Genomic DNA, 23,193 nt, shown 5'->3' on the forward strand with positions numbered 1-23,193 from the left:
GACTTTACAAAATACTAACCATTTAAATCTCTCTTCTTTTCCCCTTCCTCCCCCCCTCACAGAATGGTCATGTTTGTTGCTCAGTGGATCCACAGTGCCTTCAGGAACTGTGAAGCTAACAACCATGTCTCACAAGCAGTTTCTGGTTACAGAATTTTCCTTCACAAAAAGACCTTTAGACCAAAAATTGTATAAAGCCAAAACTGAAATCACATCAGTTTTGTCCATCTAAAGTGCAGAAATGTTCTGAATTGAGTGAGCTTTCAATTACCTGAGTCAGAATGAAATCTATGGAACTGGAAAAAAGCTCAGATGTGTAAACCTTTCTTTGAGGTCAGGCTCAACTTCTGGCTATTTGTGTCTGGCATCATTATACAGAATATTAGGTTAGTGGTAAAGTGACACCTTGTAACATTGTACCTAACGATGTCAAGATCAAGAGACAAATAGAAGTGGTCATTGAGCCTACTGAAGCTTTGAAAGTCCAACACTTCAATAGGCACAGAGATTTTTACCTAATAATATTTGAATCTGCACAAATTTTGTTTGATTGCTCACTGCAGACTCTAGCAGAAATTTGAATAAAGGGAGGATGTCTTCAGGAATAAAGAATATAGCAGCTAAGATGTGTTATGTACAGTACATGCTCTGAAAAAAGATATGTTATTGTAAAAAAAAGTGATGCACCGGCATGGCTACTTAACGTTTTCTGATGGGGAAAGTCATCTATATTTCCTTGTTTTACTGCACTTATTATTTCTTGATTGAATTTGTTCAGTATAAGCTCGTTCTTGTGCAAAATTAAAATAAATATTTCTCTTACCTTATAATATTTCTGGCTTTGAGTCTCCTTCACTGGTACAGGTGATATTTTTATATATTATAGATGACTGTTTCTCCCTTGTGAGTAGGGTTGTATATAGATGTTTCTATCTGGCACAAAGTTGTGACATTATTTCATATTTGTGCTAGTCTTTAAGGGATTGATCTTGCAAATGCTTATGCATGTGAGTAAGTTTACTCCTGTCAGTAGTCCCATTGAGTTTGATAGGACTATTCATGTGCATAAAGGTTTGAAGGATCAAATTCTAAATGTTGATAGGATACTGCCAAGCAGGTTAGATGCAACATTTGACCATCTTTAACGCTGTTCTAACTTGTGGGAAATTCTCTTCAGATTCGAAGCCCTATTTTTGTTGTTGTTAAACACCACAACTTTGGTGATTTCATAGGTGCTGGAACTAGAAGTGCTGGCGTTGCTGCCACACCCCTGGCTTGAAGTGGTTTCCATTATATACAGGGTTTACAGTTTGGCTCAATGGGTCTCAGCACCACCACTATGCAAATTGTTCCAGCACCCTTGGATGATTTTGATATTTTTGTAATAAAAAATAACGTGTGATGATTCTCCCAATGAATGTATCTTTGTTGATGCAAGGGCAGTCATCCAGCCATCAGAGGAAACTTTCTTTAATAAACTCTATTTTCACTACTGATGTGTCAATAAACAAAAGAGGGAACATGACCAAAGCTGTTTTGTGCTACATAAGAGGGGTGGGGGGAGAATAGAAATAATACAAATAAAATAAACATCTAAAAATATTCAGGAAAAAAAGGACCAGTGCAACATTCTACAGTGGACCATTAAAGCTATGAAGGTTTTCAAACTGAGTAAATCTTTTTTCTCTTCAAGATCTTGTCCATAAATAATAGCTACTCAAGGGATTTTCTGTTTTATCCACAGTTTCTGACAAGCTACAATCAATGTTCTTGAAGAAGCATGTTAGCTCCTTAAAAAGAGGCTGTTTTATGCACTGTTTTCCTGTCTGCTAATAATTGTCAAGGGGTCATGTTTTGCTCTCAGATACACAGGCACATCTCCTGTTGATTTCAATGGCAGTTGTGTGCCTGTATCCAAGGGCAGATTTGACAGACGGTGTTACTGTTTGGGGATTATGCTGAGAGTTCATTATAAAATGTGTGTTAGAAATACACAGAGCTCAGACCATTTGTTTTTTTTGTTGTGCAGAGTAAAAAAAAGAGTTAACATATTGCTTGAGGGCAAAATCCTCTAGCTCAAGTAAAGGCTGCAAAAAGCCCTGAATGAACACTGTGACACTAGCACACAGAAGGGGCAGGAGATGCATAGCCCAGCTTCATGCACACTTTATGTTGGACTCAGAGATAGGAGATTTAAGAGTCATGCAGGGGAAGTGGGTGGGAGGGGGGAGTCTGTCCAGTTGGTCCACAACTACATGAATCCATTAGTTTAACACCCTTTGTGAGGCTTAAGTATCAGGCTTGGAGCATTACTCCCTCCCTGGAGCTGTAATAGCAGCCACAAAGGGCTAGAAGGGTTTTCTATGCCCTCTCCGTGGGCTGGAATTCTGTTCCCCCTAACCTCCAATGTACTTTCTCTGCACGTAGTCTGGGTTGGGTTACGCACAGAGATCAGGTTTGGCCCTAAGACAAAGGTAAGATCATAAGGAAAAATTCTCTTCATTTTTTTTTCACTTCTTCGAGGCACAATAACATTTACACTTCATCCCAACTTGTACTCCAGAACTAAGAATGTGAATGATGGAAAACACATCTCTCCATTCATTGCAAACCCGCCCTTGGAATGGTGTGTCTTATGTTTTGTCTTGGGTTGTTGTTGTTTTTTACCATCTCATTGAACAACCTGCACTTTGCCAACATCTAGGTCAAATATAGCCAAGACATACCATAATAGTTTTTTTGTCAAAATGAACCATGTTATCAAATCCTTAGACAGCCAGTCAATACTATATGTATTTGAGGAGCAGAAGTTATTCAGTTGAACAAAGCTGAATGAATAAAAAATGAGAATGGGTTGAGCGAGCATTTTCTAATCTATCAGTGTTCCAGGTTGTTAATTAGTTGGGAGTTCTTGTAAAGGTCATTAAATTCCACCAAGACATCTCAATAATACCCCCAGCTAAATTGACCCATCAATTAGTAGTTCATGTTTCTAATTTTCCCCCAAACAGAAAATTTAAATACCACTGAAAATTGTCTCCAAGAATTCCAGACCTAAAGAATGTCAGGTAATATCAAACATTTATTTTCCTTAACAAATAATTCATTTGAAGTACTTCTTAGCCATCTCACAGGAGCAGTCAGAGTGAAGCTGATCTGTTGTGTTCTTTTACTGACCTTTCATTATTGGTGCACTGTTTTCAGCATTAGAATTCAATAACTCCCATAAAAGAATTGTCACCTGTTTGCAAAGTAATTGCCCAAAGTTAATAGACCTGCAGATACAAAGGCAGAAAAGTCTTCAGTTACACTGGATTCAATTCTGTGGTGAAACAAATTGGCAACGAATAGCTGCATTGTAAACTGTTGAAAACTAAACTCTTTAACTGGAAATTTCTGGTATCTATAAATTCACCCTGGGCAATAGCAGGGAGAAAGGAAGATTTCTCTTCACTCAGTGCTGGTGTTAAACACTTCTATGTGAGACAAATTGAGCCTCAAAGTGAAATGTTTATCTTCAGTCCAGAGGTTAGATTCATAGAAGTTGAACTGTGCGTCCCAAATATATGTATAGTACCAACGCTCTAAAGCAACATGGTATCTATGTGTATAGCTTTGGATGTGTGTGTTGTGACGGACCCAGGCCAGTGGGGTTCAGGAGTCTGTTAGAGGGCAAATATACTGGTCACTGGATGAGTAGTTTTCTGTTCCCTGAGTGACCAGAGCAGGGGCTGCACTAGAGTAATCAGGAACCTGCTAGAACCAATTAAGACAGGCAGGATAATTAAGACACCTGGAGCCAATTAAGAAACTGCTAGAATCAATTAGGACAGGCTAGCTAATCAGGGCACCTGAGTTTAAAAAGGACCTCACTTCAGATTATGGTGTGCATGTGAGGAGCTGGGAGCAAGAGGTACGAGGAGCTGAGAGTGAGAAGACATATTCCTGGAAGACTGAGGAGTGCAAGCATTATCAGGCACCAGGAGAAAGGTACTGTGGTAAGGCTAAAGAAGGTGTTGGGAGGAGGCCATGGGGAAGTAGCCCACGGAGTTGTAGCTGTCGCGCAGCTGTACCAGGCAGCACTCTAGACAGCTGTAGTCCACAGGGCCCTGGGTTGGAACCCAGAGTAGAGGGCGGGCCCAGGTTCCCCCCAAACCTCCCAACTCCTGATCAAACACAGAAGGAATTGACCTGGACTGTGGTTTCTACCAGAGGGGAAGGTCTCTGGGCTGTTTCCCAACCCACATGGTGAATCTGTGGGGCAAGCAAATCTGCCAATAAGTGCAGGACCCACCAAGGTAGAGGAGGAACTTTGTCACTGTGTGTGCGTGTGTGTGTGTGTGTGAGAGAGAGATATAAAGTGAGTGAGGTAATATCTTTTATTGGACCAACTTCTGTTGGTGAGAGAGAAGTTTTCATACTCAGTTCACAAATTTCAACTTAGTGGAAAGAGTTGAAACTGCCTAGACGATAGAAAGAGGTTCTCTGTGTTATTAGGAAAAGTAGCCCAGTGTAACAATGGACAGAGAATATTGCATATTTTATGGTGCAGTAAATGTTCCTGTTTTCTCCAAAATCTCCATCTCATACACTCATAGACTTTAAGTCTTGCTTCAAAAGTAGAGCCTTTGAATTAAGGTTGAACTCAATATTTACAGGAAGAAACTCTGACAGTAATAGGGATAAATATTAGTTTATAATAGAAATGTGTCATAGAATTGCTTGTGTCGCAAGCCTGGGTGGTCAGCTTCCCATTGCTCCTAGTCACTCTTATGTGGGGTGCACAATGGGTTTATGACCAGAGGTGCTGCACAATGCCCACTGAAGTCAGTGGGAGTCTTTCCATTAATTCCAATGGGCTTTGCATCAGACTTGTAGCGGGTTAGATTCTGATCTCAGTTAACCAGTGTAAATCTAGAATAGCCACTCTAAAAATCTAAATATATGATTGGAATATGATCCATTCAATGCAGAGTAACCTGGAAAAAAGTTGCCAAAAAAATTGTACTTTATAGATTGGGATTTTTTTACACAGCCCAAGGAAATTAGATGCACAATTTCCATTGCATCTGTGGAATTTGGGCACCTAACTCACTTAGGTGCTTGTGAAAATCCCAGCTATAGATATTCCTTCACTTTTTAAAACATAAATGCCAACATACTAAAACTCTACAGATCAATGTTTATTAGAATTTTCTTATTCCCAGCGTTTACACCTTCTGTAAAATGTTAACTAAGTAAAAATAGTCTAATATAAATAAAAAATGTGCACCCTATGTTCTACCAACGTTAGTGAATCATTTAAATAACATAAAACATTAATTACTGCAAACCATAATAATTTACTGATCACATTATATTCCATCCATAAAACAGCCAAATATAATTACTATGCTTTTCTTAAGTCTTTTTTCTCAGTAATATCATTTTACCATTTAAATCGTGCTTTAAATATAATTCCCAGGATGCATCAGAAGTATTGCTTGGAATCACTAATATAAACAATTCTATGGGTCCTATTTAAACTGCAAGAACTGAGTCATATTTGAACTGCAAGCCAAAGCCAAAACAAACTGATCTGCATCATTGCTTCTAGAATATTATCCTAAATAAAGAAGCAGATCACTCATAAAAATTCTGTGAAATCAAGTGAAATTTATAAAATGAACACAACCAAACCATTCCATTGCTAACTGCTCAGGCATACGTTCCTTTTTTAATTATGACAGATTTAAGATGGGGGGGGGGAATTAGTGTGCAGTGGATTTTTCTTACTTTTTGCATGTGCCACTTTCACAAATTTCTTACAGGTGCCACAGCCAATGGCATACTTATGGAATGATGCTCCTTCAACGTTTCTTCCGACTTTGTTGGCTATGACCATTTGCTATTTCTTTTCCTAGTCTCTTTTTCTGGTAATATGTCAGAATAGTTTAGGATCATAGTATCACAAAGGTGAGGGACAGTCTGTTAGAAGCCAGAAATTTCAGTAGCAGCAAACACAGATGCATCAGTGGGGCATGAGACAGAGGTGCTCTGCTGGGGTGATCCCCTGTCCCCCAGCCAGGATCCAGGCACCTGCATAGTAGGGTAGCAGGTGGCAGAAACCTTGCCCAAGGAACAAGTTCCTCTGCTGCTGCTTTATAGCTGAACTAGAACCTGATAACCTCTGTGATAACCTCCTCAGGAGGAGAGGGAACAGACAGGAGAAGGACCAAGTGGATCCCCTTGGCACCACATGAATCAGGAATGCCTCTCCTTGCACCTCATGAGGGTGAGCTCTGCCTGAGAGACATTGCCAACTGTCTTTCCACTGTAGAGGCATGCAGGGGATAGGAATGGTGACAGCCTCTGCCCCACTGGGAGCCTGCGACATGAGAGCAATGGAGGTTGGGGAAGGAAGGGAAAGGAACTTGTGCTGAGGGAGGAGATTGATAGTCAAAGCAGCATGAGGAGGGATCATAGGATGACTTGCGTGTAGTTGCCAAGTGAAGAGGCCAAAGGTTGGCAGGATGGGGTAGGAGAAGAGAGAGAAGGTGGGTGAAGAAACATCTTTTATTGGACCAACTTCTGTTATGAGAGAGACAAGCTTTCGAGCTTACACAGAGCTCTTCTTCAGTGCTGTCTAGCTCAAAAGCTTGTCTCTCTCGCCAACAGACATTGGCCCAATAAAAGATATTACCTCACCCACCTTGTATCTAACAGGGGCGGCTCTAGACATTTCGCCGCCCCAAGCAGGGCGGCATGCCGCGGGGGGCGCTCTGCCGGTCACTGGGAGGGCGGCAGTAGGCTCCAGTGGACCTCTCGCAGGCGTGCCTGTGGAGGGTCCGCTGGTCCTGCTGTCCGCAGGTCCCGTGGCTACTGGTGACCGGCAGAGCGCCCCCCGCGGCATGCCGCCCCAAGCACGCGCTCGGCGAGCTTGGGCCTGGAGCCACCCCTGGTAGCTAATATCCTGGGACCAACATGGCTACAACAGCAGTGTATAGATTAGCAGGTGTAAGGGAGTACTGTGCTCTTGAAGGGGCTTTTAGGGAGCTGGGGGAAGTCTTGTACACATTAGGGAACATATGTTTTGTCAGAATAAATGTGCATAATAACTAAGGAATCATGTGGCCTTACTTTTGTAACCTTAATCTGACTCTACTCCTGCTTTCCCTTCCTATTTTAACTTCCTCGTGTGGTGCCATGACTAGCATTAGAACATGAGCTCTTTGGAGAGAGTCCATCTGCCTATAGTTGCATATGTTGGGTGATACCCAATATAAACTGAAATTGTTTGTATGGATAGCAAAAATAGCCAGAGTTATTACAGTTAATGCAAAAAAAAAGTGTTTTGGAAGGGATAAAAACCTCATGCTTCAGGGGTCAAATCAATCTCTTACTAGTCAGGATTTGGAAGAGGTCTCCATGGACAGGCAGGGTGGGGGAGGGTATCCCACATCTGCCTATAGTGGTGTTTGTTGTATCTGCCTCTGAAGCATCTGGTGCTGGCCACTGTACACAGATAGGAGGACTATGGACTAGGTGGACTATGAGCCTGATGTAGTATGACAATTCCTATGTTAATAACAATAATTAATAATGTACTTTGCATATTGGTTCCTAGAGCTACAGTCTTTGCACCACTGACTCTAGGAGTCCCTAAAGGACCCCATTTTATATTAGAACGTATTTTGCAGTTCTATGCTTCCACTGAATAGTTGGTTTCAAGGTCCTGATGATCCCATGGAGAAAACAGCTGGAGGGGAAAAATTAATTCATTATTTCCACAAAGTGAACCCTTGTTGTCTGCTCGCCTGATGATCCCTTCAAAGGTGAGGGGCTTTCAGTGCATGCAGGAGTCCATCTACAAATCCTGTGGATTCAAAGGATCTGTGTTGAAAACAGCACTCATCTCTGCAGTTCAATGGATGTCCCAGGGATGCCCTTTCCCGACTGTGTTTTAAGCTTTGAGGTCCCTTCTTTCCCAGCAGAAAGACTCACTTAGGAGCAGTACTGCCTTTGGTGACCATGTCATGGCTGGCCCTTCAAAGCTGGAGGTGGACACTCTGGAGAGGAGTTGCCAGTGCTTGTAGTGATATTAGCAGGGCTGGCCCACAACCTTTGGGCACCTGAGGCAGGGAGCTCAAATGACAGCCCACCCTCACTTGGGCAAAAACTTTGAAAGGGCTCAATTCTGCCTTCTTCCTGTTCTACTCCTCTTGTGGTACTGCTCTGCTACCTACCCCAATAAAGGAGAACTAACAACTTAAAATGCCTTATTAAAACATGTTAAGTAACACTTAACTTTCAAACGCCTGAATAAAAAATGTAACTTTTCTTGTCTGCATAGTAAACACTGGCATTTTTATCTGTTTGAATAATCAAAGTGGTGCTTACCGTGCCTTCTTGGGTGCAAAGATTTGAACTGCTTCCTGAAGGTCCACAGTCAGAGCCATCTCATGCTCTAGTGAGATGGTTGCAAGACCAACCAGCCTCTCCTGTGTCATTGTGGAGCGTAGATGTGTTTTTTTATTAACTTCGGCTTGGAGAAGCTGCATTCTCCATTGGCAACTGTTACAGGAAGTGTTAGCAGTATGAGCAGAGCAACAAAAGCGTTTGGAAAGAGAGTGGTCATCTTATTTGCACACGTATATTCCAGAACAGCCTTTTGAGTTGATCCTGCTGAAATGTATCTTGAAAGGGCTTTCAGTTCATCACATAAATCACTCACATCAGTATTGCGCATGTGTCAACACTGTCTCTAGTGCCCTGCATTGCTGGTGTAGGTCTTCTTCAGGTATAGTGAGGAGTTTTGGAATATCATACAACATCTCAAATATACTGCTGTGTTCCTTGAGCTGCATGAAACATTCTTCAACTGACTGTATGCACAATCTAGCACCTGGTTAAAGAATTCAACTTTGAATTGTTCTTTGATGTCTCTGATGGGATTATCCTGTGCCTCGTAATCAAAATGTCTTCTTCTGTGACTTTTGTATTTTTGAATGGGTGGGAAAATAGCTTCAGTGTGAAGCTCTTCTGCCAACTTCTATGCACTCTTCAGAATGTTTTGAAATCCCTCGTTTGAGTGGTAAGACTGTAGCTATGACTTTGCTTTGTCCAGTTGTTCCATTGCTCCAGATATATGAAGGTCAACACCTTGGAGTCTTTTGCTTACAATATTTATTTCAAACAGTATGTCATGCCACAACGCTAAGCCACACGGAAATTTGAAGTTATGTATGTTTCTGATGATTCTATTTCCCTCTGCCACTGTTCTCCCATGGACAGTTCCTGTCATAGCATTATCCTCCATAATGGCAACTATGGCATTATCTATCTTCCCAATTTGGTATGTGATAGGCTTTATCACCGCCACTCAACTTTCCCATCATGTGGCACTCACTGGTTTCAGTGTCAGAGAGGATGTTCCCAGATGTTGCTTCAAAATTTTCCGTTGATGCAGAGAAAAATACATAGATGCTTTGAATTACATTAAAAAATTCAGCAGCCTCACTAGAAACTGATGCTGCATCACTGACCACCAAGTTCAATGAATGAGAACTGCATGGGACAAAAAAAGCTCAAGGGTTTAACTCTCAAATTCGTGTCTGTACTCCTCTGTTCTTTCCTCTCATATTGGCACCATTATCGTAGCCCTGACCTCTCATGTCAGCTATTGCAATTCCTGTATCTTCCAGCCTTTAAAGAAGTACGTTTGTCAGACCAGCTCCTGTAGTATCATCAATGTCAATAAAGTCTAGAAAGTGCTCTCTGACAGTCACCATTGCAGGGATATTTTCATTTGGTTCTGTTACAAAACGCACCATTAAAGTCATTTGTTCCATATGGCTGATGTCAGGTGTGCAGTCCAGAGTAACAGAGTAATATCTTGCTGACTTCAGATCTGCCACAATCTTCTGTTTGACTTTTGTTGCCAGTAACTATATGATCTCATTTTGAAGTGTTTTTCCAAAGTAGTGGTGTGTGTACATTTCTTGGGTGGAGACTCTTCTTAGATGCTCCTGGAGTACAGCATCAAATTCAGCCATCAGCTCCACATACAGCTGATTTAAAGTGCCACATAGTGCTAGGTTTTGGGTAGCAAGCATTCTGGCAATGGCAATGAGCCTTTTCAGAACATTTTGCCAGTAAAGAGACTCTGATGCAATCTTCTCTTGATGCTGATCATCTATGGTGGCCTTTAACCTTAGTCTCATCTCAAGTTCTTTCCACCTATGGAATGCTCTCTGGTGATTTGCTGCCTTCTCATGGCATGGCAGATTTCTAGCCAGATTTTTCCAGTCCTTTGTTCCTGTAGAACCCAATGTGTCTGGAATATTAGACTGGAAGAGTTTGCAACAAAAACACTATGCAGCATTCTGGGTTTTTGAGTACATAAGCCATGGCTTCTCCACTTTGTCACCATTGGGGATTTCACGCCAGTAGTGTGTTGGATGGAAAATTCTATTTTTGTTGTCTTTGGGGAACATGAAGTTTTTCACTTGCTATGGCCCATGCAGTATAAAGAAGTCCCTCAGGCTACTTACTGCTCAAGTGGGTCCACAGTCCTGGATCATCTAGACTTAAGGAACTAAACTCAGCAGCAGCTGTTTCTTGTGCCTCCACCACACTCTTCTCTGATCTACACTTTTCTTCAGGAATGTGCATGGTTACTTCCATTTGAGATGGAGATATGGATGCTATAATAGCTGCCAGGTCACCTGCACTCTGACTAACTGGAAGATCAGGCATCTCCTCACCACTCACATCCTCACAGGGGCCAGAAGGCTTACCATGAACATTTGTGTCTGTGTCTCAGGAGATCTCCTTCCTGCTTAGATAGAAAAACTTCCTTTGCTTTCTTTCTTTTTCTGAATGTTGCCCCAGAGGGGCGTTTTCTTCTTTCACTCATGACTGCTGTTCTGTGCCAGCTATAGTGACTCTCAACACTCAGTTGAAGGGGACAAATAAGCAGGCTGGTAGCAGGGCCTGAGTGAGGGAAGATATCAGCGTCTTAAGAGCCTAACTGGCTCCTACTTCTGCAGTTGGCTGCCTGTTCTCCTCAAGTGGGTTCAGGGAAGCAGCAGGAAACAGGAAGCTCCCTGAGGAGCTGGTGTTAATCAGTCCAGGCTCCTGGGGGTGCTAGAGAGGTACATAAGAAGCTTCTCCTCTGCTCTCTCCCTGTAGCTCCTGCTGCTTTCTGTTATTCCCTCTCACCTTTTCTCCTGCCTGCCTGCCTGTTATGTCTCTTGTGCCCTCCTTCCAGGACTCCTCCATCTCAGTGCATCTAGAACAGAGAGAATACATATGCACCAGCAGCAGACACAATTTTCTACACTCTGGGTCCTAGTGGCTCCCCCACACAGTCTGGCACCTGAGGCAGCCGCCCCAGTTCGCCTCATGGTAAGGCCAGTCCTGGATATTAGCTTCTGCTTGTAATTTATTTGGACAGGTTAGGAGAGGAGAAAGTCATGGAAAATGGGTGCTCCATCCTTCCATATCTAATTTATGCTACCTATAAAGTGCTAACCATCATTTTATATACCATCATTTTATATACCAGGATATACACTTTTCAGTCTCTGCATATCTTGGGAAGGTTCTTGATGTTTTCCATAACAATGTTTTTACTTTTTAGGCCTTCAAACTTCTTAAACACACAGTTCTCTGATAGCACAGTTTGTCTATGAATGTCTTAGTCAATGATAACTTTTTTCTACAACAGCTAAACCTCTGACCATAGAGCAGGGCCTTTATCATTTATTTATTAATTAAATGTATCTAGCATGGCTCCAGCACCCCCTTCCACACCCAAACTCCCTCCCACAGCCTGCACCCCTCCTCCCTCCCTCCCAGAAGCTGCTTTTGTAATGAGCCAGCCACTCCCAGTCCCTATTCAAGCCAAGATTAATGATGTTGCAAATGAATTTTAGTTCTGCTGTTTCTCTTTGAAGTCTGTTTCTGAAGTATTTTTGTTACTTTTAAATCTGTTATAGAATGTCCAGGGAGCAGCTTTGCCTCTCCTGGAATTGACACCTCCTCATCTATTATTGGGAGTGGACTACATCCACCCTGATCAAATTGGCCCTGTCAACACTGGTTCTCCACTTGTGAGGTACTCCCTTCTCTTGTCATTATATAATGCCTGCATCTGTAACTTTTACTCCATGCATCTGAAGTGAGGGTTTTTTACCCACAAAAGCTTATGCCCAAATAAATCTGTTAGTCTTTAAGGTGCCACCGGACTCCTTGTTGTTTTTGTGGACACAGACTAACACGGCTACCCCCTGACACTTGAATTCCAATCTTGTTTCATCCTGAATGGATAATTATAGCAAATCCTTATTCCAGGTCTTCCAGCAACAGCTTCCTAATATCTGTAGTTCATACAAAATTTGTTAGCTCAACTCTTTCCCCACATCTAAGTCCTTCAATCACATTGCAGCAAGATTTAATGCACTTCATTGATTTCAAGGAAAGCTGTGAATACTCGCACACTCTAGCACAGCCCATTTAAGAGATTTTTATTTCTTATAACCAGCTTTTAAATGGCTTTTTGCATGCTTCACACATTTGGATTGCCTCTTATAGGTAATGCGCACTTGCACATAAAGCTTCTCAGCTATTGCATTTCATTTTTCTGATCGAGTAGAATTTGGGATTCACATGGTAAATCTATCCCTCGTGTAGCTCCAATCAGCAGAGTTGCGCCTCTTACATGTAGGCTGAATTTGGCCGATTGTGTATAATTTGAAAGCTGAACTTTTTTGTGTGATTTGGCATTTAAAACATTTTTGTGTGTTTTTATAATAGCCTTCTGTAGTGCCTCAGGGTCTTCGCATTAATGCACTTTAGAAATACAAATGTGGATTGATCGAACAGTCAGTCAATATGGGGTAGAGTGAGGACATTTCCTCCCATCTGTGCAATTTGTTTTTTTTGAAACTGAGGCATTAAAATTTACAGTAATAAATACAGCCATACAATTCACCGCAGTCTGACAACTACATGATTTTCCTTTAAAGGGAGAGCGAAGGAGATGTGCCAGATTAATGAAGCAACACATTAGCATCTAGTTTAGTGAAATAAAGATAAGAGGAAAAATGAGACAGTTACAGATATTGAATGGCTGTTCAGTATTGTACCTTTAACCACCTGCAAACCCCTGGGAAACAATAACCGACTAGCACAGATACTAGCCAGTTAATAACAAGATAAATTAGTCATGGTGAAGAATGTCATCTACCAAAACCTTCAACCACTGATTACTTTGAATATGTAGTATAGACAGGGTTTAAACACCTTTAAACCAAGTTAGCTGATTGTCCATAAGGTCAGTCTTTGCCAGCTAACCCAGTTCTAAAATATGTTAAACCCTGTCTACAATGGGTGCTAACATAGTTTTTCCACATTCCACATTCTGAGGGTGCAATCCAGATTAGTGCGGGCCTGTCATCACCTGCCCTGCAACCTGGGCTTCCTCACAATGCTTTGCTGCTGTAGCTCTCAACCTTGAACAAACAGCCTGCAGGTCACACCCTGAGTGTCTGTGTATAGCTGCAGCCTGCCAGCAACACTCCAGTCACACTCTGGCTTCCACCAGCCTTGGTTGCCATTTGCAGGGTGACCCCCTAACACACTCGCAATCCTGAATTTTTCCAGAAATGTGCGTTCTGCACTGTCCAGCCCTCTCCCAGCCAGTTCAGATATTAGAAATCTGTTGTGATTGGAAGGGAATCAATATTCAACGGTTTGCTTTTTAACTAAAGTTACCCAACAGGTCAGCTAAAACACAGCACTGGATTAGTTTTGATTAAAGAATATTACAAATTTATTTAACTATGCAGAGGGAGCATTAAAGTCCAAAATGGCCACAAGAGAAATAAAGATAAAATGCATCCTAATAATTAAAACTTAACAACCTAGACTTGATTCAAGGTAAAATCCTCACCACCAGTTCCCAGTAACAGGGCTGACCAAATGTTCAGGTCAGAACCCATCCCAAAGTCCAAAGGCTGGTTCCTTTATCTTAGGTAAAAGAGAGAGTGAGAGAGGGTGAGAAAGGAAGAGAGACTACCTGGGGTGTTTTTGCCCATCACTTTTCTAGTTCAGTCACCCTTTGAAATGCTTTTTCTTGAGGGTTACCCCTAGATACAGTTCCTTCCCACTGTGAGAATGGAGACCTAGAATCTTGTGGTGAAAGAGGTTCCATGTTGTTGTTAAAATGCAGGTTGATCTGTTCCAGCCCCACTATGTTGTCAAAGAACGGCCACTGGAGCAGTGATTGCCAATCCACTTGGATGACACCTGGCATCAGCTTGTCCTTTGTCTTTGACAAACAGGTTCTCCCCAGATTAGTCTGATAAATTATGACTGAAATGTGTTTATGTTCATAACTTGACATATAATGTTGCTACACACATTTCACCATGATATAATTGACCAGTGTGTTAATTTTCAAATGATACCTCACAAGACATATTTTGTACAAAGATTATTACAATAGTGTGTAGGGTGTGAATAAAGGGATGAGTTCCATCACAGTGTTTAAACAAGAGTTAATTAAACCATGTTAACTAACATGTTTAAGCCCCACCACGCGCACACACACAAACAAGACCTATGTGCGTCTTTTGTCAGTTTCTCCCCAAACCACCAATATTACCAAAAAACCCCAACCAAACAAAAAACCCTCCAAAACCACAGAGAACCAGATACAGTCCCCGCACCCCTATATTACTCATGTTGAAAAGCGCCTGACTCCATGAGCAGTGTCACTAATTTCAATAAAGTTACTTGAAAATAAAACTCAATGTGAGTAAAGATGACTGAATCAGGCCAGCAAAGTTCTGTACTGTAAATCTGCTGAATTGTAATAGAAAATTATAACACCAATGGCCCACTATAGCTAGCCATCACAGCTGCCAATAGTTATTTGTTAGCAATTGTTTTAATAACTAAACTTATACATCGTCATTGGAAAACATATTGTGCCTGATCCTCAGCAAGTGTAAAGTGGCATAGATACGCTGAAGTCAATGGAGCTACACCAATGTACCCCAGCTGAGGCACAGGTGCATTTTTAAAAAATTTCTTCTAGTGAATCATTGTTTATAGTCGTCTCTTTATACAGTTTAATTAATATAATAGATTGTATAGCTTATGTAAGCACATTTCACTCTAGGGGGTTGTTTGCAGGATTTTCAATACAGCTATTCCCAGCGTGTGATTAGTCACCTTGGAGCAGATCCTCCAGGCATCTCTGTGGAGCTATGACACTTGCCAGTAGCTGGAGAATATGACCCCTAGTTTCTTCTTTGGGAAGGGATGACAAACCTTTTAAATTGGAATGTAGTGAAAAATAGTGCTGCACATGCAGGATGAATTTTTGGCTGTACTAAAATTCACGAAACTTGGATTCCTGATAATTTCATATATAAAAATTGTCTGCCCTTGTCTGTTTTCATAATGTACACTAGTGCTATAAAGAAGGGAAGTGAAGAAGAGAAACACAGCTTGTGCCCAGATTGTACCAACTCCTATGTTGTCATGGAAAATAGTGGTTCTTCACTATACCTGGAAGACAAGATAGGCTCTAAATAACAAGGTGCTGGGTTTGCCAGAAAAACCTTACTTCAGATTTGTGTATTGTAATTATCCTTGTAGAGGCTCATTCATGACCTTGTTTCTCTGCTGCTGTGTATGCTCATAAAGCAGCAAGCACGTCAGCAAAAATTAAGTTACCTGCAAAATAACAGCCAAGATGTTCTGCCAGTCAGGCACCATTCTTCAGGAACGCACAACACTCAAATGCCGACTCCTTCAGATGTCTTCCAGCTTTACATTCACTGCTTCTTAATATATACGGAGGAGAAAAAGAAAGGAAAGCACAGAGGAAAAAAAAGCCCTGAAATTTCAATTTTTATGGTGAAACTGCTTAATAAAATCTAACCCTAATAGTTTGTCTCATCACTCCTGCATGAAACAAACAGTCATTAACCAATATTTCATATAGCATAACCAATATGTAAGTAGAATTTCTCAGTGTGTTTTCTTAATGTAACATTGCGCACTGAGCTATTTAATAACTGATGAGCAAGTCTACTTTGTAACATGTCAAAACGTCCAGTTTTATGAAAGTGCAGTTTCACTTTCAACACACCAACAATACCCGATGAGCCAATGAGAAATAATCAAATATAACATGTTTAGGCCAATGTTAATGTTTTCAGAAGTGCCTATGTCACCTTTAAAAATTTGAGCATTTGTACCGCAAACATTAGGGCATTGGGATAGTGCTCAGACACTTGCCCATACTTACCTGGTTACCACTTGTAGAATTGATTATGGCAATGAACTTTATTTGTCATTTGGAAGGTTTCTGCTTGTGCACAATAGGGTGACCAGATGTCCCAATTTTATATGGATAGTCCTGATTTTGGGGGTCTTTTTCTTATATAGGCTCCTATTTACCCACCCCCCATCCCGATTTGTCACATTTGCTGTCTGGTCACCCTAGTGCACAACAGGCTTCATCCGTAACCCTCTGAAGTTAAAGTTAAGTTCTTGTTGTTTTCTGTTGGCATTAGACTGGGCCCAGTGCACTTAGGCCCTGATCTTGCAAATATTTACACCAAGACGCTACTTTACTACTACGAGTATTCCCATTGACTTCCATTAAGTACATTTGTTTGCAGTGTCAGTGCCTTAATGAATGCATCATATCTGACTCAGCTCAAAATTTGTCAACTTTCATTTCACACTGCAAAGTCTGAGGGCTCTATGTGAGAAGGGGTCAGGGCTGGTGGGTGGGATTTCTGTGGGCTTTAAGGTTGGTACAGAAAAGTATTGTTTTTTGTTGTGAACTAAGATTGGCTAGATACATTTAATTAATAAATGATAAATGCATACAACTGAAAGTCAGGCTGGCTAGAAACAAAATCTTCAATTTTTCAGAGTCCAAAGTACTAGAAAAAACGCATTTTAAAGCTACTTCAGTGTTTGTTCTTTAAGATGGTGTTAACAACACAAGTAAGGAAATAGGTTATTGTACATGTATGGATTTTTAACCAGACCATGTCTCTTTAAGTGTTGAAAATGTAATGGCCCATATGCCAGAGGACAGGATTTTTCAAGTGTGCAATTTGGAGCAATGATGCAAAAAATCACACACACAAAAACCAGAATGACTTACACTAAGTGTTTCAATCACACATCTGCATCTAAAAGAAGAATGTCCTGTCTAAGGCTCTGTTTTCACAGTGCAGCTATGCCACTGCAGCCTTGCCGTTGTAAGGGGTGCTGTCTGGCTGCTTTTTATTGCCGGGAGAAAGCTCTCCCGGGGACAAAATAAAACCACCCCCAATGAGGAGTGGTAGCTTCGGCTACAGGAGCATGGGTCCCACTGACAAAGCTCTGTCCACACCGACGCTTTTTGTCGCAAAAACTTTTGTCGTTCAGGGGGGTATTTTTTCACACCCCTGAGCGACAAAAGTGTTCGTGACAAAAGTGCCAGCCTAATTGTGCACCTTAGCACTCTCAATTATGCATACAACTTATGTGCATATTTTCAATGGTTTCTTTGAGAAGCCTGGATTCACAGTGGCTCCCTGACAAATGCCTATATCCTTATTGAAAGCGATCCTTCCTAATTCTGCTCTGATTTGCAGTATGGGCCAATCCAGATCCTATTCAACTCAATGGCAAAATTCCAAATTGACTTCATATAAGACTTCTTATAAGTCTTTTCACTCTTTTTGTTCAAATCATCAATAACCTCTATAGCCAAAAATACTACTGTAGCAAATGAAAGCTTACTTTTATTTATACTGGGACAAAACTGCTATTTAACTTTAGCTGGGATTTTTCCTCTTAATCACCTTTGATTCCTTACTGATCTAAAGATAAACTCTAGATTATCAGTCCCATACGTCCACTCCTCCATTACAGATCTAAACACAGCCTTTTGTCATATGGATAAAAACATTTTGCCAATGCATACAATGAAAACAAATGTAGAAGATCACTGGGATGTGCAGTGTACTGTCAGATTTGGCTCAGTTCTTCTATGGAAATAGAATAGAAATAAATCAAATCTAGGTATTTCTTTTCAAGCATAAGTTATTTGTTATGACCTTGATTCAGCAAGGTGAGTTACAGAAGTGTCTGCCTATTTTTGTTATGACTTGTCCTATTGAAGTCAATGGGACTACTTGCACACTTAAACATAAGCACACACTTAAGTACCTTGCTGAATGAGGGCCTACGTGAATAGCAATATGGAAGTATATATTTGTGGCTCACACACTGATAAGTATTTATTAGATGAGGTGAGGGTTGCTTAATATCCCCATATGTAACTGTTAGGGATAGAGCAATACAAACTGTTATATTTTATGTTTCATATTTGCTTTTTGTCCCTGTGGGTTGTGGAGTTTTGGAATTTGAGCTGCAGAATATAGAATACTTCCCTACAAAATCAAATATGACTAAGGTAAATTCCAGGTGTGTTCACAGGGAAATACCTTCCAGTAATTTGAGCTTTAGGCAAAAGAAATCAGACTGCTACAAACTGGGGATCTAATCCTGAAAGGTGCTGAGCACTCACATCCCACATTGATTTAGTGTAAATCAAACTGTGGAGATACTTGATCATGCAGTTGCCACTTCATCTACAGAGAGATAAGTCTTTTTGAAAATTCAACTAGGTAAGAAAGAGAATAATTTTTAATAAAATAGAAACCTCACAGGATATGAACTCAAGGCCATTGCAATCTACTACATAACTTTTTTATTCACTAGACTGCACAGTCTTTTGTTAATATCCATGGGAATTTACAAATGTTAAATTAGTCACTGGAGAACTCCCATATTATTTCCTTAATGCATATTGAGAATTACAAAGGAAACACTAATACAAAATTGAATATAAGGGCTGCAAGATCTCATACAAAGTGCATTCCTATAGGGCATTAAGATCTGGCAATATATAAAATGTCATGCAATTCACACTTAATAAACTGTGTTTTGCTTCTTGTTTTGAGAACAACAAATTCTACATGAGAGCTTAAATTGTCTCTATAAATAATGCACCTTTTTGAAAGTATTAGGTCAATGCAGGAAAAACAAAAACAATGGTATCCAAATGGCTGGTATTCTTAGAACAATGCTCAGACTCCCTCATTAAGTTGGATGCTGTAAAGGTAGGCTTGTCAGAAGATGATTTTTATTTTTGTACAACTTCAAAAGATAATATAGATGTTTGTTTTTAATTTTTTAATCTATTAAAATGTTCACATTGGTGCAAAATTATGGATTTTAAGCATTTTTTCCTATTATTGATAGTATTGCATGAGTCAGATGCAATTTCAAAAAGCTAATATATTTCTCTACATAAAAACTGGTTTGTTTTCCATGTACTAGCACATTCGTGACCTTTTTTCTGGTCTCCCAATTAAATGCTGGGCAAGGGTAAAACCAGCAGGTCACAATCACTTTGTTTTTGCTCACTGTATAAATCAACCAAAACTACCACATTTTAGTGCATGTCAATTATTTATGACCAAGTCTAATTGAACAAATATGCTTCTGAGCCTGGACCTAAAAAAAAAAAAAAAAGAGTCAGCGTCACAAATTGACAGAAGTGGGGAAGGTCCAAAGTGAAACAAGCAATGAGTCAAGACCTCCTCAAATTAATAAGTGGAAACCCCAAATGATCCACTTAATTGGACCATGTGTCCTGGGTGTGGCCATTACATAAATCAATAAATCATAGAAGATTAGGGTTGGAAGGGACCTCAGGAGGTCATCTCGTCCAATCCCCTGCTCAAAGCAGGACCAACCCCAACTAAATCATCCCAGCCAGGGCTTTATCAAGCCGGGCCTTAAAGACTTAAATTATTTAAAGTGTTCCTTTGCAATTGAACAATTCTGATTTGTTTTGCATATACAAAATGAATATTCACAAGATCGCCCTTTAAAATCCTGCAGATCTAAGCAACCAGCCAGACCACTTTTAACTTGTGTAGGATTTAAGTGTGAAGCTACATCTTATCAAAAGTGAGGGCAATCATCCAGAAGATGTAAAATATAACTAGAACTGGATGAAAAATACACTGCACATAATGTTTGTCTTTAGTCAAATTCATGAAACTCTAGCAACACTGGTATAATGGGAGACCATGCAGAATTTGAGGACAGTGGCCTTCCCAAGACACTGGAAAGGAGGGACTCTTTCCACAAAATACCCTGGAGAGGTTCACAGGCCATTGGGTGACAACACAGAAGCCAGCACTCAGGCCTGGTCTACACTAGGAAATGAGGTCAGTATAACTACATAGCTCAGAATTCTCCTGTTGTCCTAGCTATTGCCCCTCGGGAAGGTGGATTACCTATGCTGATGGGAGAACCCCTGTGCTATAGTGGCACAGCAGCAGTGGTGCCACTGTGCCGCTGTAGTGGTTTATGTGTAGACAAGCCCTCAGTAGGGTTGGTGAAGGAGGGCTTGCTGCATAGTCTCCATAGGTTCAACAGTATTGTATCCTGGATAACTATCCAACCTCGGAATCTTTAAAATCTGCTGCATTCACTAGATTTGTATGTACTGTGGCTATGGAAAGGCTGGTTTCCTGGTGCTTTAATATGAAGTTTGGCTATGTCAGTTTCTGGGTTTGGATTTTATTTCCTTAACGTCATAGAGTTAAACTCAGTCTGTGTTTCCATTGGCCTCTGTGGTGAAAATCAAGGCACATGACTCTTGAAGCGGAAGGTTCCTAGGTGGTTATAGTCTGGAAAGGTGTCAGGTTCACTCAGTGTTTTTTCAATTCCTTCAGTCCAGGTAATTGCTCCAATTAGGCAGACTTCTGTTCTCATGCAATTGAGTTTAAACATTAATACACACATAAACATAAGAGGGCCGGTCTTGGATTTACAATAGTCATTATCCTTTTCCATTAGAGGGGCCTTAATTCTCATTTTCAAATATTGGGGCAAAAACTCATCTCCTGTGGGACAAGTCAGATAGTCCCAACTTCTAAATAGTTGTGTGCATTTTGGTTTTCTTAAATAAGCCCCCTTTTCATCTGTACTGGTGACCAATGAGTTCATTGCCTGTGGAATTTATAAGACCCAGAAACTCGCTCTGTAAGATGCTATGACCTTGAGGGGCACTCATTTGAGAGGACTTCAGCTATTCATTGTGGCCATCGAGCTGGTACTGTTTTATCCATTTCACTGGTAATGAAATTTTAAAATCCAAATAGGTCTATTTATCTACATTCATGTTTAAATGCAGACAGAGTGACTATTATTATAATAGCTGTTAGCAAACAGATACTTATATTAAAAGTGCTGTCCCATCATTAAAAGACCTCCTATAGACTGATATGGCCATCTGGGACAGCTCAACCTATTAAGAAAGTTTTAAACTACTGTGTCTCTCTAACAGAAATATAATAAAGCCAACTTGCTAATGAGGCTAAATCCTGCATTCAGAAGCATCTCCCTCTCCTATTAGTGTCTCGGAAGCCTCAAACATCTCCATTTTGGCTGTTGCAGGTGAGTAACTTTGATTTGAAAGATTACAAGATCTCATGACACTTTTATATTATGATTCTAAAGATAGGCACTTAGGCTGAGATTTTCAAAGGGGATTTAGATGCACATTAAAATGAATGTGTATATTGTGTCTAAAGCAGCAAAGAATCCTGTGGCACCTTATAGACTAACAGACGTTTTGCAGCATGAGCTTTCGTGGGTGAATGCCCACTTCGTCAGATGCCCACTCTTGCATCCGACGAAGTGGGTATTCACCCACGAAAGCTCATGCTGCAAAACGTCTGTTAGTCTATAAGGTGCCACAGGATTCTTTGCTGCTTTTACGGAACCAGACTAACACGGCTACCCCTCTGATACTATATTGTGTCTAAATCTGTTGGATAACATTGAAAAAAATCTCAGCCGTTCTATATAATTTTTAACGAAGCAATTCTTTCTAGTAAATGCATAATCTACAAACTGGCTAGCTGTTGTAAACGGGCCAGGTCCCAGCAACCTTAAAGTACGCCAGCTGAGACTATGGACCAATGGGTTTTATAATATCTTAATTCTGTGAATTAAGATGCATTTGCTAAATAGAGAGATGTAGTTTAGCAAAAGTTTTCCAACAGCTCACTTAAAATGAAACAGTGTTGTTTGCCAGTCTTGTGGCTCCTCTAGACTTCTGACTACGGTTTGAGGAAAAATCAGTCTCTTATTTCGCACTTCAGCCAGATGGATAGGCCAGGCAAGGGCTTCAGATGAGGACTTGTGTCATTCTGACAGGGGGAAAAAACATGTTTTCCCATTTCAAGCTCTACAGTTTACAAGCCAGTATTGACAGCTTTGCAGCACTTTTTTCCAGGAAAGATCCATCATGGTGGAGCTTCAAGGCACTATTGACTCTGCTATAAGTGTATTTCTAAATACCCTCACTTGCCAAATACAATTATAAATTACCTAAGTGGTGCCTATCTTTGAATGTGCTCAATAAATGTGAAGAGTGGCCAAGAAACTGTATAGAAGTCCTGAATCACCTACAAAGCCAGGGAACCCTAAGTGAACACTCATAGATCTGTACAGTATCTTATACTTTTAGGTACCCATTTGAACAACAAATTCTTCCAGAGTTAATCTAATTTACAGCCAGCCTGATTCTGCTGAGCCACACAGAAAGGTGTAAACAAAATTTGTTTAACAAAAAACCCTAGAAACTGCATTTTTGTGCATTATGAAGAAATTATTTTCCCTGCATATGGAAATGGCACAGCTCTTAAATGCTACTGCAGAGTATGCCGGTGGAAGATTACTTGGAAACACTGACTATTCTTCAGCACCGTGGCTGTCATGGTACATGTCAAAACAAAAGATCATTTTTAATACCCACTTCTGAAGTGCCATTACTATTCACATCGACAATCTGTGTTAAATGTAGTATAGAAGAGCTATACCAAAATGTAAAGATTTCTAAAAGAATGTGTTACTTTCTGGACATATGTATATTAGTATAACTATACAAATTATTTCAGATACCATTGATCTCTTACATACAGAATATAACTACAGCCCAAAAATACCTGAAACAACTATTAAGGTAGCAAAGTCAAGCACTCAAAAGTCAGGCAATGCCAGAATTAAGGTGGCCAGGCCACCTTAGGAATGGACTGTTGAAGG

At 40.5% G+C, this 23,193-nt stretch overlaps 1 protein-coding gene across 2 annotated transcripts in view; it reads left to right on the forward strand.

Moving 5' to 3' along the window:
• Window positions 1-832, forward strand: part of NELL2 (neural EGFL like 2) — a 221,853-nt gene extending 221,021 nt beyond the window's left edge. For both annotated transcript variants that reach the window (XM_039505120.1, XM_039505129.1), the window contains exon 20: window positions 63-832. In XM_039505120.1, coding sequence (XP_039361054.1) covers window positions 63-113 — 51 coding nt within the window. In that variant the 3' untranslated portion in view covers window positions 114-832. The remainder of the gene's footprint in view (window positions 1-62) is intronic.
• Window positions 833-23,193: the final 22,361 nt, after the last annotated feature.

This window comes from Mauremys reevesii, linkage group 1 (genome assembly GCF_016161935.1).
Source record: "Mauremys reevesii isolate NIE-2019 linkage group 1, ASM1616193v1, whole genome shotgun sequence".
NCBI lineage: Eukaryota > Metazoa > Chordata > Testudines > Geoemydidae > Mauremys > Mauremys reevesii.